The sequence below is a fragment of the Coloeus monedula genome, assembly GCF_965178545.1.
Source record: "Coloeus monedula genome assembly, chromosome: 2".
In the NCBI taxonomy this organism is placed as follows: Eukaryota; Metazoa; Chordata; class Aves; order Passeriformes; family Corvidae; genus Coloeus; species Coloeus monedula.
This window is the reverse complement of record NC_138782.1, coordinates 52,513,768-52,530,548: the sequence shown is the minus strand read 5'-3', so window position 1 is coordinate 52,530,548 and position 16,781 is coordinate 52,513,768. Positions and strand designations below refer to the sequence as shown.

Genomic DNA, 16,781 nt, shown 5'->3' with positions numbered 1-16,781 from the left:
TTTAAATTGCAATGGCAGGGGGTCCACGCCTCAGCCCGCTGGGGGTCGGCGAGTGGAGCCGGGGGCGGCGGCAGGGCCGGGCCGGGGCCGGCGGCGCTTCCCGCGGCGGCCCGGCGGGGGCGCTGCGAGCCCGGCGTTCGCGGCAGCGCGCGGCGCCTCAGCGGCCCCGGGCGGCCCCGGCGGCGCGGGGGGAGCGGGACCGGCGCCTCCCGCCTGCCCTCGCCGCTTCCCGGGGCAGCGCCGCTCCGCGCCCCTCCGACCCACGCAGGGTCCCTCTTCCACCGCGAAAGGCTTGGTGCCCCCGCGGGGCAGCCGGCGCTGCCGTCGGTCCGGCTGTCCCAAGGGCGCTGGGGGGCAGCTCCCCGGGCCGTGCCCCCTTGGCGTTCCCTTGCCGCGGGGAACGGGGACGGGCAAGCCCGCCGGAGAGCCCGCGGGGCGGTGGCAGCCCCAAGCTGCTGCCTGGCCAGGCTGCCTTGCCCCCCGGCCGGCTGCACGCCGCCTCCCCGCGCCCCCGGAGGGTCGGGCAGGGCAGGCGAGCGGCCGGCGGCAGAGACCGCGGGCTGCCGGCGGGGAAAGTTGGAAAGGCCTCGGGGAGAGCCGGGGCAGGGGGCTGGCAGCGGGGTGGCGGGCGCGGAGGAGGAGCGGGGAGAAGCCGCACCGGGAGGAGCCGGAGGAGACCTGCGGGCGGCGCGTCAGGCGCCTCCGGGGTAGAGGGGAAGGAGGATCCGGGCGGGGAGCACCGCTCCGGGTACCGGTGGCTGGGAAGGGAGAGCTCTGGCGGCATCCGGGGAAGGCGGGGGCAGCGCCGGTGACCTGCCGCAGATCGGCTCATCCGCCGCTGCTGGAGGATGCACGAAGCGCCGGCCTCCCGCACAGCCCCGCCGCCGTCGCCTCCTCCCCAGGGCGGCTGCGGGCAGCGGCGGGAGCGCCAGCGGAGATAGGGGAACGCGGGGAAACTTGTGCGGGCCGGGCGTAGGGCTGCGTGCCCCGCTGGGCAGGAGGGTACCGCCGGCATCAGCGCGGAGAAAGTGGGGTTGGAAAGCTGTTTCTGGTCTCGCTGCCAGCGAAGCGCATTTAACCAGCATTACGGGGATGAAGGAAAACTGGGAAAGTAACTCGGAAAAGTGAGTGGGATTTTTTTTTTTTTTCCTTCCCTCTGTTTTGCTCCTAATCCGAAAAGAGCCGTTTAAAAGGAAAGCAAAAGCCTCCGTGTGCGCCCGCTGCTGGGAGAGGCACGGGAGAGGAGGGCACTGCACACCGGCACCCCTACCCGCGCTGGGCGAGGGTGCGGGATCCTGCGCTTGGCTCTCCCCCGACACCATCGTGTACCAAAGCAGCTACTTATAGTAAACAGATTCATCATGCGACAGAGCGCAGGAAGGTGAGACACAAGCAGAAACAGAAACTAACACTAAAAGGAAGAAAGGAAAAAAAAAGACAGTGACTGCGAATTACTTCCAGAGAAAAGTGGGTGGATGTTGTGCAGCAGCGACCTGGGATTTTAGGGGATGCACCCTTATAGCTTGCTTCTCTCTTGCCCGAGCCCCTCTTCTCCGGCGGCAGAAAGCGGCTGTACTTGGTAGTAAGAAAACAGGAGGAGGGATAAGCAGGAGGGGTTCGCTCAGCAGTGCTTGCGGTGCCCTACTGATCTGCTTTAAGGATTTTTTTTCTTTTCCTGGTGGATGTTTTCTTGACCTTGATTTTGAGACCTCCTACTTGCATCGCAGTTTTTGTGGCTTTATTTCCTTTGGCGAAAAGTGGAAAGGGGGAGGCTGGCTTCGGTGCTGAAAGTTGCAGTCGTTATTATTTTGGAGCCAGCATGTGCACCAACATAGTCTACGAGTGGCTGAAGACCCTGCAGCTCCCCCAGTACGCGGAGTCCTTCGTCGATAATGGCTACGACGACCTGGAGGTCTGCAAGCAGATCGGCGACCCGGACCTGGATGCCATCGGCGTGGCCGTGCCCCACCACCGGCGCCGAATCCACGAAGCCGTGCGGCGGCTGAAGGAGGCGGACGAGAGGGCGGCGGGGCTCTACTTCACCCTGGAGCCGCCGCCGCCGCCCGCCCCCGCCGGGCGCTGCCCCCGCCGGGCGGGTGGGCCGGAGGAGCCCCGGCCGGGGGCGGCCCCCAGGGCCCGGCCCGGCGGGCGGCGGGGGGCGGCCGGGGGCGGGGGGCTGGTCGCGTACCCCAGGCTGAAGCTGAAGATCATGATCCGGGACAAGCTCATCCGCGACGGCATCAACCTGAGTAAACCCCCCTACTCCAACAAGGTAAGAGGGTCCATGCCGGCCGCCAGCCCAGGAGGAGCCGTGGATGTCGGGTGTGCAGGAGCAGCGGGGCTGCTGGGCTGGAGATGAGAGGTCCGGCAGGGCCTGGTCCCACCTGGTCCCACCAGTAGAGCACGTGTACTGGTGCTGTCTCCAGTTGCGCCAGTGGCTTTTTCGGAGGAGATTACGATAGGGACTGAGCACCAGCAAAGTGTGAAGAGTAGTGGGGCCAACAAAGGTCAGATCCACCAGCACTTCTTGGCATTGGTGGTGTGGCATGGTGCTGTGTTTTGGGTTTGCCTCCCTTTTTTTTTTCATTAACCGGTTCTTTCAGTCTGGTTTAGTTTGAGGTGGTAAAGCGGAAATTGACAGGATGGTCTTAATGGTTTGGGCGTTTGTTTTTTCTGTGAAACTTTTCCATGTTGTTGAAGAGAGATGGCTTATGTTTTGCTAGTGATCCTGTTTTAGGGTCAATTTCTGTTGGTGAAATGCCTCCTGAAGCAAGTGGTCATCTGGCTGGAGGAAGAACTCCAGCAGCTGAATCCAACTGTTGCCTGGATTTATTTGCTGGAAGATGGCAGTGACTGGTGAATGTCAAAACTATTCATCAGCTGCTCCAGCACAGGTCGGTCAATCTCCAGGATGCACAGTCTGCTCGGAGACCAGAAGAGGGTACATCTCAGAAGAGTCTGTTCGAGTTTGATGAAACCTGAGTTTTACCTAATTCTTATCTTTTGAAAAGGTTGCAATGTAAGATTCATCAGTTTTGGAAGTTAGAAATTGTTTTGTCTGAAACTTTTGTTAGGTTTCCTGCTGGAAACGTTATACACAGAATAAGTAAAATGATAGAATAAAATGAATAATATCATGGAGGAAAAAATTATTTGTGAAAGAAACTAAGGTATTATAATGCCTGGGGACTTCAGAGTTCAGAATGGAGTGCTTCAGAGTAGTTTGATGACCCAAGTTGCCTGTATTTTCTTCAATGATTTGAAGTCTCATTTTTCAGAAAGACTGAGCAGTTGAAATTGACCTTCAACTTGCGGGTACTTTTTCTCTCTGAAATGAATGTATGGAAGCAAGGTGATGGGGAAGGCTGCAAGTCTGGGTTTACAGAAATGTGAGGAATTAAAATTGAGAATGTGTTATCTGCTGTCAGGGACCTGGGTGTGAGGATAATGGATAAAATTCGACTTGTATAACATTGTGAAGGTACAGATAATAAAACTGTAAATTTCACTACACCAGTTTTTTAATGTCTCAGTGACAGAGGCCCAGTCACTTCTCAAGTAGAGCACAGTTGTCTGGTTTGAGATATTTATTTGTTCCCTTTTTCTGAAACTTTTGGCTGATAATGTCAGAGACATTATCTCAAATTTAACATTCATGAACATGTAGTCTAAGTACAGCATCTTCCAAAAGTTACTGCATCATTTTGGGGAGATTTTTTTCCCCCACCTTTTGGAGTAACACATCATTAGACGGAAATTACCATTACGTGTCTGATATAAAAGAAATTCCATGGAAGTTCTGTCTTGTCAGTGTAGCTGCACCACATTACCCACCTCCACAGCTATGTTTCACTCCTTCCTTTTGACTTCGTGTGTGTTCTCAGTTACCAGTTCAGTCTTACCAAGTGGTTCCTCTGCCTTCTCTCTGTGGTATTTTAAAGTTGTGTAGAAGTGGCACCTTGGGACATGGTTTAGTGATGGACTTCGCAGTGCTGGGTAACGGATGGACTCAATGGTGTGAAAGGTCTATTCCAACTTAAATGATTCTATGATACTCTTCCACAGGAATTATAAAATTTATAAGATGCCAGCATATGACATCAAGGCAGTTCAACTCCTTGGCATTGATTTCTTCTTTAGCTCACTTTATTTTAATTTGATGGGTCTGATAATAATGTGGATTAACTGTCAGGACAAGCTTGCCTTACACAGAAAGCATCACTCAGCTTTAATTGTTTTAAATCTAAATGTAATATGTTGAAATACAAAGAGAAACAAAGTTTAGTTTCCTAGTTTTATTTCAGGCTGTGGTGTCAATGTATTTATTTTGGATAATAAATGCATGTAACACCATTTTTTACAGTAACAGAAAAAACTTTCTTCTCAGCGTGAATCACTTCACATTGTAGCATGTTGTAAGGAGCCATAAAGCTGGCAAGATTTGAGTGTGTTGCTCAACATGCATTATTCTGAATGCCACCCACCATAGCAATCCATCTCCAAAATGGCTTAAAGTGAATAGCAAAAGATCACGTCACTGTACATTATTCATTGGATGTTGTTTAGAGCAAGAAAGATGAAACAGTGTATTTTTTCATATGGGAAAGAGCCATACTATAACAGAGTCTCTTAAAAAAAACCGCAACAAAACCTAAAAAAACAACAAAGCGAAACTTCAGAAAATTGTGGGTATAATTTAAGCATTAGATTTTTAATACAGGCCATACAACATGCAGGCTTCTGCATGTCAGAAGAAACTGAATGTATTCTCTGCAGCACACAGGATAAAAGAATCAACCTGAAGTTTGTGTCAAGTTTTTTTGTATACATTTACCACTTTTTTTTTCTATACATTGACCATTTACCTTGTCATGTGGACATTCTGGAGTGGGGCACTAGACCACTGGCCTATTTGATATCTATTTGCATTTCTGGTTATGCTGAGCTGCATCCTAGTCTTCCACTTCCCTTCATGGCTAACATGGAGAATGCCATCTTCTTTTCTTCTTAATATCTATGTATGGAAATTAGTATCTATGAAAGGAGGAGCCTGCTGATGTATATATGTGTGTATGTATACCTATGTATATGCATTTCACTTGTTTCCTGAAGTATACTTCTTGGGTTCAGTTATGTAGTTCTCAAGCAATTCTGGTGTTTTAAAACAATCCTGAGAACTGGAAATGTTGCTCCTCTGGCTTCTTCACAGCCTTTTGCTAGCTGGCTGAGCTGTAAATGTGTCAAAAAATCAAAGATGAATATTGGATGTGGCTGTGGAGATGTTAAAAACATCCTTTTGCTATCCTTCCTTTTTGCTCTAGTTTCAGATGAAAGGTGGAACAACAGAGTGGGCAGAATAGAAATGTACTGCTGTGGTAAATTTTAGTTTAACTTAGTTTGATTACAGTCAGCAGAAATGGCTAACAGCTACTTAGCAGAGCTTAATATAAATCCCTTAAAGGATGTGCAGACTTGGAATTGAAGCTGTGTGTGCAGGTGACTTCAGACACAGAGAATTATCATAAGCCATCTTGATTATTTCCATGGAGAGTTCGAATGAGGCCTCACCTCCTCATATTGCATTCTGTGTGTATTTCAGGTATAAACCAAGGAATGTAACTGTAACTGAGGAGAACTCTACAGAAGTCAGATTTTGTTCCATGTTGGTAATGCTCCATAGTACTCAAAGCCTTATGTTTTAGTTTGTCTACCGAGTTTGCTATTGCTGGCTAGTACCCTTAGGAGTCTCACATGTCTCACAAGCTTCTTGTGGAGGTGATGGGATTTAATGCCCTTCAAACAAGAGCCCATGGTCAAGTAAAACATCTCGCAATCTCGAAACATCTAGCTGCTCAAAAAATTTATCTTTATGGGTTATAATTCTGTCTTTAATTAGGAAGTGAATTATGCCCCATGTAGAAAGACTATTAAAAGTCTTTTGCCCTGTAAAAGTTTTGGGGAATGAATTGATGGCAGAAGGAAACCAAAATGAGCAGCCCCTCTGTGTTATGGTGAAGATGAATGGAGGAAAACGCAGCACCAACCTGAACCAGCTGCATCTGAGAAGTATAGCCATTACCTCCACACGAAAACACTTCTTGCCTTTGTGGGGTTATTCCAAAATGGATTATGTCCATGCTGGGTTTGAGCAGGAGTAAAGTTACTAAATGTCACTGTGGAAGAGAAAGCAGAGGAGCATCAATTTTGTCAATATAAAGAGAAGTAAGGTACCTTGTTGTGGAACATGCCAAGAGAAATTTAGTACTCTATTTATCTTGAATATAGATTAAGTGACATTTAATAGTTTACTGGAATTTCATTACTATTCCTAATTGAAATAAATGGCTTGACCTGTTTCTTGAAGAACTTTATTCAATTTTTCATCTGCAGAAAATTGCAAGTACATTACAAACATACATGCATTAAATATCCCACACCAATTAAGATGATTTGCTGAGCCTCAGTAAAGTTATAGTCATGTATATTTCAATATTTATTAGAGAGAATAAAACTGTATTGTGACATATGTACATGTATGTGACCTCATTGTCACTCACTGTGCTCTTCATGATTATCAGCATGCTGGGAAAACAAACACTAAAAATTCAGATGCATGAGATCATAATCTCAAGAGTTCAAGCAGATGTAGAAAAGTAAAATGTCAGATCCAAGTTAGTATCTGCTTAAACACCCAAACACATTCTTTTTAAGTTACACGCTGATAATATAGCACAGATTTGTAGTTCTGCTTAAGTCTTTGTTTAATCCTTTGCACTACAAAATGAGGAATATTTCACATAAGTTGAGTGTTAAGAGGTAAAGATGCCAGCAATACTGCTTTGAAATACACTGGTTCAAGCTGGGGCTGGATAATGTAATCAGCACTTTAGATATCTGCAGAAGTGAATTCAGCAAATTAAAAATACTGTGCTTTGAAGAAACGGCAACACTCACCTATACTGGAATTAAACATGAACCTTTTTCTAAAGACCTGGCTGCTTCAGAATAACTGCATCAACTCTGATTAGCAGAGCGTTCTCAAATATGCCTTGGGGAAAGCTGCCTATTGACAGAAGTACTAGTGCATTAAGTAGTAACAATATTTTCATGGCAATAAATTAGCAAAGCTACAGGCAATGTTCAGGAAGTGAAAAGGGATTTTATAGAAGATACCACTGAATTTGCCTTTGACTTCACAACTCTGTTTTCTTTTAAAGAAAATGTAGCACCTCATATATTTACCAGCTGTTTCAAAGTCCTGGTTTATTAAACTCAGAGAAAACGAACTGGAAGAGGTCTTCTTCCAATCAGCCCATTAAAGCAAAATGATGCAGAATATGAACAACACAGGACTATACTGTATTTGCATTTGAATTGTTCCTGAATATTTTAAGGTGTATTGAATCTCCTCTGGAAATGTTGAATGCAAATTTTCATGGGTTTCATTATTTTTCAGTTTTGAGGGGAGGGAAATCTCCTTAGGGTACATTACAGGTGGAGTCCTGAGAGAGGATAGTATCAACTCCACAACTTCCTTGCCCCCTTTCCACAATCGTGTCAAGAGTAATTTCTGAGCTCTGGTCGTGGTGTGGGCTGGCAGAGGAGCTGTGCGGGACTGAGCAGCTGGCCTGCAAGGGGAATCCTTCCTGCATCCTCCACAAGGCTCTAAGTTTGAAGAAAAAGCTAAACTTACAGGTTCCTGGCAAGAGAGAAATGCCTAGTCTCTGGTAGTTCCTGGAGGGCTTTTTTCTTCCCCCAAAGGACTTGATTCAGTCAGAGCTCTGTAGTGCAAAGCTGAACTGGTTTTTCCCACCTGATGTGGGGTTTTGTGTAAATACTGCATCTCAACAGGGACACCACCAATGGTGTAAGAAAAGTCTGTCTACCAGTTTTACTCCCACACACTAATAACCTGTCTTATTTTAAGTAACTTTGTTGATGGTAAGTCTTTCTGAAAAGTAAATGCATTTTAAGGAAAATATTTGTGTTGATAACCCCACCCCCAGAGCTTCTGTCTCTGCCATATGTAGGATGATGAGGCCCATACACACAGCTATGCATGTGGAATACAAAAAAAAACCAAGATGATTTCTCTCCAAAGAAGTAATCTTGTGAGCCATGTTTCTAGTTTTGCTTATGACCAATATCACTGTCTCACTTATTCCATAATATGTAGGGCAGCCGTGTGCGTGATTTTTGATGTGGAATTGAAGAATTAGTTTAAAGTCATGACAAAATTTAGAGAGATGAGGCACTGGGACCCACTGCTGCAGTGTCTTTGTCTATTGCCTTAGGATTAAGAGTAAACTTCCTTATGTGTAAGTAAAAGAAAAGTGATCAAGGAATCACTGGTGACCTGGCTGCATGGCAATTAGTTACGCCTGTTCTGTGCGTTAGTTGTACCCTGCATGCATATGTCATCATGGAGGGTCCCTATCCACTAGTTGTAAAGATCCATATGAATAACCTGAAACACACTAACAGCCATTACAGAGTTTTTGAAAAATGCAGCAGAGAGGTTTGAATTGACAGGAATACTATTATTATAGATTAGGAATAAATGTATTATATCACTTACAGGAACTCGCTTACTGGTTGCAGACTCTTCCAAAGCAGAAGAGGAATGGAATGTGTTAATACTAGATTGTAGGTTCAACGTTTAAATTTCTTGCTTTGTCAGTTTGAATGAGCCCCTCTGCTTGGTGTTTGACAAAGCTATCTGTTCAATCTCTTTGTCTAGGCTAATACGACATCTCATATTGATGTGCTTATCTTGACAAATGTGGTGGCTTGTGCACCACAGGAATCGTCTTTTATTAAAAGAGCCCGGCATGGCTATGTTTAGCACTGCCATGTTATTTTAGGAATGGCTGTGCAGCAGGAAGGGGAGAATCGGGTGAACCTTCCCTGACACCGGCAGTCTGCAAGCCAAGCCGGCCCAAAACTGTCTCCAGTGACTCATCCAGCCTCTTCAGTTTGTTACTTGCAGATAGTAAAGAAACTTTTCTTACGATCTTGCAAAACAAAAAAGAAGTGGTGTGTCACGTGAAACATAAGTAGAAGGGCCTTCAAATAGTATCTCATCTTCATTCTCACAAACTCAGCAGGATGGGAATGACAGTGATTCATGCCTCTCGCGGGAGCCCTGTTCTTCCAGTTGGTCTCATTCCCAGTGAAGTCAGTGGGGGTTTTGCCAGGGATTTCATTTGATGCTGCTTTTTGAGTGAGGTGTTTGAATTTAAATCAGCTAACAAGCATACCCTTACAGGCTGTAATTGTGATGGTGGGCAAGAACAGGATTACATGAGTTGAGAACGGCAAGTACAACAGAAACATGAAAAAAAAAGAAATCAGAACTTTTCAGAGCTTTAAGTATCACCAATAACAGCTCAAACAGCAGTGAGGCAGACTTTTGAACACAAATCTTACGGGTCTATGCCAGAATAGGTGTTTGGTAAACATTCTCTGAAATCTCCACTAATGTGTATTGCATTAACGTAGTTGTTTACAGCTGTCCTCTCAGTAACTTAAAATCAGGGTGAAATAGCAATAATATATGGCAAATAAAGCTTACAGCCAGGTACAAATATATGTCTTCTACACATTTGGGGTTTTTCCCAGAACAATTGCACTGGTTTTGAGGAAACATGCCCTGATGCAGGCATGTGGTGTCATGACATCACTCCATATGATGTCAGTCAAAACTTTTTGGGGAAATTAAGTCCAGCTCTGATGTCTGTGCCTCAAAAAACACTTGGCCTGGTTAAGAGAAGAGCTAAAAGACTGGGAAAAAACCCTTGCCTTTCAGTCAAGGACTAAGGGCAGTTTGTACTGCTTTTTTTTCCCAGAGTTAGTTAAGTGGCCACTTGGCCATGCTTTCACATGCACAGAAGGAAATATTTTTATTAGGAGAAAAAGGCTTTGCGAACTTCAGTGACTGAGATCAGGAACTAGGCTATTCATGCTGTGAAGAAGGCCAAAAGCCAGTATAAACCAAAAACTTAATAAGTTAATATTCCATAGAGGGAAAAAAAGAAAACAATCTCCAGACAAAACTAGGAGTGTGTGCCATTTTTTGCATCAGTGCCCTTAGTTTGTGGATAGAGAAGCTGGCTGGAAGTGATACCTCTACACTAGCAAGCTCCTGTCCCTTGGGCTCCACATTTCCCAGCCCTGCTGTCCCAGAGCCTTCTGTGTACCCCAGAGCTACCTGTTCCCTGACTTCTCCTAAATCATCTCCCCAAAGTCTGCCTCAGGACACACTATCTTCTTCCCTAAGAGCAATCTCATTCCCACCCAAGAAAGTACATCTTTTGCCTTTGGTCTCCCTAACCTTTTTTTCTCCTAACTGACATTCTGTATGAGTTTCATTCCATCTCCCTCTCCTGCTGCCCAGTGCCTCAGGCTGCTATTTGGATCCTTCTCTCTCCTCCCTCATGTTCTAATGAGAAGAGAAACTTTCTCTCCCACTCAGGAGAGTGGGACAATCACTTCTCTCCCTGTTGTGCTCAGTGTCCCCAGCTGCCTTCCCACCAACTAACACAGGTGGCTGAACCCATATTGTTTTCATAAAACTAAAGCTCTAAACTTTGATATTAAAAATTTCAATCTTAAAACTGCCGTAAGCAGCAGTTATCCAAAGTCCCTCCAGCTCCAGTTCTGAGGCAGAAAGAAGGGATCGATCTAGGAAAGGAGGATGTATAATAGCTCTTGAACCTCTGTGTGGGATTAATTTGGTCTTTTTGAAGCAGGACTCAATGTATTCTTAAAAAAGTAAGTTGTAACCTCAATGCAAAATGCATTCAATGCAAAATTTTCGAAAGGCTTTTCTTTTTTTTGCAAAATTTTTTAGTTCTAACAATGTGATCATAATAATTTCTTTGAATTGCAGCATCTCTGAATTCTTGTCCAGTTGGTTTTTGTTTGCCAAAATGTTTTTCTTCAGACTTTATTTAAACTTGTTCTGCTTATAACTGCTTGTATTGTACTGCATTGAGAATTTTTATACAAATGCATCTCTGACCTTTTGTTTACCTTGTAGTTAAGGTTTCCCCCTAAATATCCAGCTATTAGTTTAGCAGAGGTTTTTCTGCAGTTACAGAATGAAAAGTACCAGAATAAAGAATCATCGAGACTATAATAGATATTCATGTGCTAGTTCTTAAGCTAAAAAGTTCAACCTAAATATAAGGGCAAGTGACTATTTCAGCCTCTGAGTCTACATTCTCTCTCACGTCAAACCAAACATCAGAAGGGAATCTCATTTTAAAACACTAACCTGTAGAAACTAATGGTGGAATTTGAAATTACTAACCAAGAAGGTTTGTTCCTTTTAAAGTATTAACAATTAAAAGAGGAGAAAACAGAAAATATGGAAATGGGACTGAAACGGGACTGAAACAAGGGTAATTTTGATTTAACTTGCTGTTTTCATGTGAAGAAAACTTACTGGACTTTCCTGTGATAACTTCTAAAGAAGATTTTGCCAAGAGTGTGTTTCAGAGAGAGCATTTTCACATGCACTTAGTATTTCCACAGTGTTAAAAATAATGCTCTGTAGTTTGTGGAGTAGGACGGAGCAAGAGGAAGTTTGACAAGAATACCACTAGTTGGTTTCTGTCCAGCTCTAAAAATTACATACAGTAGGGACATACTGTTATATTAGGACTAATAAAATGTGTATGTGTCATTGCCAGTAATGTCAAAACCAAACAAAACCCCCAGTCACTCATTTTATATCTCTTCAAGAAGTAACATTTGTATCCCTAGCAAAGGTTAAGGCAGAAATCTTCAATATTTCTCAGGCTTGTGGTCTAAAAACTCCTAGTTTGAAGCAATTTTGAAAAATTCTCCCTCACTAGTGTTTTGGGTCCTGATGCAGTAGTTCCCCAGGAAATTTTTTTGTTCTCTTTGACAGAAAGGCATGCATGTGCCCTCAAGTGAAAGGAAGGGAGCTTATTTGCCATCAGGCAGCAATGGAAATCAGCTGAGCCAGGCTTGCTCCTGAGTGCTCCCAGGCTGGTGGCCTCAGTGCTCATTTACCTCTATAAATATGAGTAGCACTACAAAGGCTTGAGTCACGTGGGGATATTTTGCCAAGGGAGTTCTGCTTGCGGTGACCCTTGCCATGGGTAGGTTTTATGCATATCAATGAAAGCAGATATTATCATAGTAAGAGATGGTCTGAATCTCTTGTGGAGGTTGGCTTATACTGATACTACTGCAAGTACGTGCTAGTTTGGGTGTTGTGCTTTTTATAAAATATTGCATTGCTTATGAAATTGGGTGGCTTTCCTATGAGCCTTCAGTAGTGGGTGTTAATGCACTTCTGTAAGGAGTTGTGAAGGATTGAGGTATTTCCCTAAGGAATTATTTCATCATAGAGCTGGAAACATACTTAAAAGAGAATTTATATTCTTAACTTATATATATTAAAAATAACTGCTTATGCAACCACTGGATTCATTAAGTCAATTCCTATGGTGTCTATCAGGAAATAAGCTATTGCACTATATCCTCTGTGTGTGTGTGATGGGTTTGGAAGAGGCATGGTTTTGTCTAGGTTTTTACAGAACTTGTTTTATAGACCTCTCAGTGGCTGAAATTGATGTAATAGTTAATATTATTGATCTCATTTTGGAAAATAAGGCAGAAATTCCTTTGTGCTAAGCATATTTCTTCCTACAGGGACACGGAAATGAGTATCATCTTCTCAATAATAAATAGCAGCTTTATACTTACAGTGAATATGAATTTAATTCAAGGTGAAGGTATCAAAGGAATTTCAAGAGCTTATTTTTCTCTTCCTCTCCTTGCATCTCTTGTCATATTTACAATGGAAAAATGTCTTTCTCTAATTCGAATTTGCCACACAACTAGACAAAAACAATGTGATCCTTCTACTTAGCACATTCTAAAATCTTCCTTTTTTGTTGTTTTTCCTGAAAGTTTGTGCAGTATGAATATATGCTTCCTGTTCTTGATAGTTTTTAATTTGTAGATGTCTAATCGAATGTTTTCAAGGTGTGTTAGTTTTAATTGAAATGCTAGCATTGGTTTGCTTTCAAATCAATCATGGTATCTAAATTTTGCTCTAAACTTTTAGAGTTGGTATCCTAAAAATGACTTTCAGAGTGACTTGGGTGTTTTTACTAATACCTTGCTACTTTATACAGCCCCTCCCAGAATTTACCTCTTACCTCTGCTCTTTGGTAGTTTTGTTTCTTCTGCTGCCCGTTTTTTTTTTTTTTTCCTCCAGTTCTTCCTTCTCCTTTTGCTCTGTCTTCCTTTATTTTAGTGTGCGTTTGTCTTGCAAAGTGTTCCATTTACCAAAACAAAATTTTCTCTAGACTCTTTCAGATAATTACCTGATTAGTAATTATCTATTAGTGGTTGTGTTTCTCTTATGGATAATAATAAGCTAACAGAGAAATATTTATGGCTTTAATATTACATAGGTTTGGGGGCATGTATGAATATTTTAAAGCATTATCAAAACACCTAAAACCTAAACAGACTACAGAACTGAATTTTTGTCTTGCCGTACTTTCTTGTGGTCCACTCATTAGTGGCTTGAAAGTGAGACATATGGAATATTTAATTGTATGTTGCTGGGTAAATAGCTCTTTGATAGAAGAGGAAACTTCTGCAGTTTAAGTGTTACCAGTTATCTTTTCTATAGTAGGGTTTTCAAATTAAAAGCATATTTACAGTAGATCTGTCAGGTTTGTAGGCCATGCCCATTACTCCCATCATGTGAGTTGGTGAAAATTTTGCTATTGATTTTGTTGGAAATGGACTGAGGGTTTTGCCAAGAGCTAAGACTATGCTTTCAAAGTAGTAAGTAAAAAAAAGTAACCAGTATGATTTCTGGTTGAAATCTTGCCTAGATTGAAATGGTTTTTAAAACATATTTTTATTAGCTGCTATTTTCATGAGCTAGTGAAGTCCTTTCTCCTTGGAATGAGCTGCTGGGATTTTGGGTGCCCCTCCCCCCACCCCCCCCTTAATGTTGTCAGCCATATGCTGTTAAATAAGTCTCTACCTCTTTTCTTTCTCATTTTTTTTTTCTTGCTTGCTTCTATCTTGCTCCTTCTCACCCCCTTCAAACCTCCCCCCCCTTTTCATTTTTGAATTTGGAGGTTTGTAAGTTGTAGCCTGTCAAACAGTCTGGTGAAATTCTGAATGGTTTTCCATTTTTCACCTAGAATTCAGGGAACAGAAAGTGTAGTCAGTAAGAATGAGGTGCTTTTTTGGTACATGAAAAATATTTAGAAGGCAAGAAATTGAATAAATTAATAATTGTGTTATAATTATCTACTGATCTTGTATATCTCTTTCAAAAGGATTTTTAACCTATTAAGGAAAAGTAATCCTATATTTTAATTATTAGTGCCTTACTAGACTTAAACTGCCTGGGAGGAGCAAGACTTGGAAAGGAGGTATGAGCTTCAGTAAAGAAATTGCAAGAAAGCCTGACTGAGGAAAAAAAGGATTTTGCTTTGTGAGTTGTCTCATGCAGTTTTGGAACTATATGGCCCAAGAACAGATCATTCTGACTTTGGTGAAGGAGTGGGATTTGTTTGGAGATGGGTAGATAGGTTTACTATTGTGTCTGGTCAGTCCTGAAGGTGGAAATTTTACAGCCATTGTACTAATTTTCTGTTCCTTTTTAATTTAAAGTCATTTGTTCAGAGGAGTTGTTGGCTCTCTGCCCATATGCTTCCTTGCTTTTTCTTCAGAATCTATGGTTTCTGCTCCCTTTTCTGATAAATACACACACTTTTAGACCTGTTATCCCATTCCTTGTGCTCATGTAGACCATTTTCTCAGCCTGGAAAAAAAAACAAGCCTGAAAGGATATGCTAAGAACACCCTAAGGATGTTTTCTTTCTGTATTCTCAAAACTATGTATAAAGAATAGTTAAACCCTGGCTTTCCAAATACTGTCAGTTTCTTTTAAATACAAGAAAAAATTGCAAAAGAAAAGCATTTTTTTTTTCCAGAGGTTCATGTTTAAATCCCAGCTCTGGATGTTGTTTAGACAGCTTGCAGCTGAAGAATGTTTCTTGCAATTTTATATAAGCTTCTTTTTTCTCCTGCACAAATAAGTGGTAGTGCTGCATGGAAATGAGTATTTCTAAATACCAGAAGAAGGAGGGAAAATGGTTCAGCCGTTTTCCATGTGTTCCCTTTCAATGTATCTAAGATTTGACCAAATGGATGTTGCCAAAGTTGTAAAAATAATTCTGTTTATGTGACATCAGATCCACACAGGGAGTTAAATGTCCTTCTGCTGTTTAGCTAATTGGTAGCACTAACCCTCGGTAGTTTTTGTGGCTGAAATACTTGTCCAATACCTTTGAGGAGAGGTGACATACTGGTAAGTATTTTTTCCTCAAGTGTGAGCTGGATTTTGAAACTAGTGATTGACAAGTAGTTTTTTAACTTTGCAAAAGTCACGTTACTGGTGGTCTTAATCTTGGCTATTAATCATTTGAGAACAATAAGCTATCTTTACTATTAGAATTTTTTCCTAAATCTTCCATGCAGCAGTTTTAGCGTGTTACTTCTTGCCACATCTGCCATGGTCATGGAGAATAAAGGCTTTTGTCTTGTCCTCTGGTGACAAGCTTTAGCTGCCCAAGGATGTTACGAAGTTCTACCTAAAGGTCTCTGCTTAATTAATAAAGATGGTTCATTAATCCTTTTAGGTTTTACTTGCTAGGCCAGTTCTTGTCCTTTGAAGTTGGTCTCTTCCCTTGTTGGACTGAAGGGCTCTGGGCAGTGAATCCTGTTGGGGCCTTGCTGGTGTTGGGCATAAGTTACTTATTCTTTGTAGTTGATAATTTGGTTTGTTTACCCCCATATGGCTGTTATCCTTTTGTAATGGTGTGATACTGCTGATTCATGCCTTGGAGCCACGAGTGGCCCTGAGACCTTGGGTAGCAGAGCCAGCTATTTATTTTGCATTATTGGTGTATGTAAGGCTTTGTGGTCAGTTATACTTTCTTGCTGTTGTCCCTGATGAATAACATTTACTGGGCTCTCCCTCCAGTTTAAGACTGCTTGGAAGGCTACGCCTCTTGCTCTATGCGCTACTGCTCTATCCAGTTGAATGTGGCCTGCTGATACAAAAAAATCATTGTTTCTCTACCCAAATCAGTACTAAAACCAGTGATTATTGCTGTACTGAGGACAGCCCTCTGCAAAACTTGTATTGTTCCCTCTTTAAATTTTTGTTTGTAAAAATATTTTTTCCTCATATTTTGTACTCATTTGTTATTTTGATTTATACTGTGCTTCTCTAGTTTACTAATCCAAATGTCTTGTGAAACAACATCAAAAGATGTAATGAAGTAAAGATTTTTGGCATCCACTTATTTTTTTTTTTTTCCTGGCAACTTGTCTGGTATACAAAAAGATTAGGTTGATTTGGCATAATTAATTCTAGACAAGTCTAGGTTGACTGTTAAGCATCATGTCACTTTTTGATTAATGAAACGGAAGCATTTTTATGTGGGAGGATCAATAAATACTGCCTGTACAGTATAAAATATTTTTCCAACAAATACACATTTGTTTCATCCTTCTGTTGTCTTCCTTTACCCAAAAAGTCACTGCTCTTGGTCACTTACACCACCAGTTTTGGGTGAGGGTAGCATGTTTTCTTGCTGAGCAGTAGTCCATCTCCTTGCATGCAGTCTAGATTTCCCTCCCATGCTGTGATCATAAACCCAGCCTTGTAGGTGAGTGCCTCTGCACAGCTGTTGACCCCTGCA

The 16,781-nt window shown here is 42.5% G+C and overlaps 1 protein-coding gene across 2 annotated transcripts in view; it reads left to right on the top strand.

Moving 5' to 3' along the window:
- Positions 1-1,361: 1,361 nt before the first annotated feature.
- Positions 1,362-16,781, top strand: part of SASH1 (SAM and SH3 domain containing 1) — a gene marked incomplete at its 5' end in the record, with an annotated part of 533,304 nt that continues 517,884 nt past the window's right edge. The window contains 2 exons of one of the 2 annotated variants that reach the window (XM_082303323.1): positions 1,362-1,381; positions 1,819-2,272. In XM_082303323.1, coding sequence (XP_082159449.1) covers positions 1,362-1,381; positions 1,819-2,272 — 474 coding nt within the window. Of the gene's footprint in view, positions 1,382-1,818; positions 2,273-16,781 lie in introns of those variants that run through there. The other variant, XM_082303324.1, reaches the window with a different exon arrangement.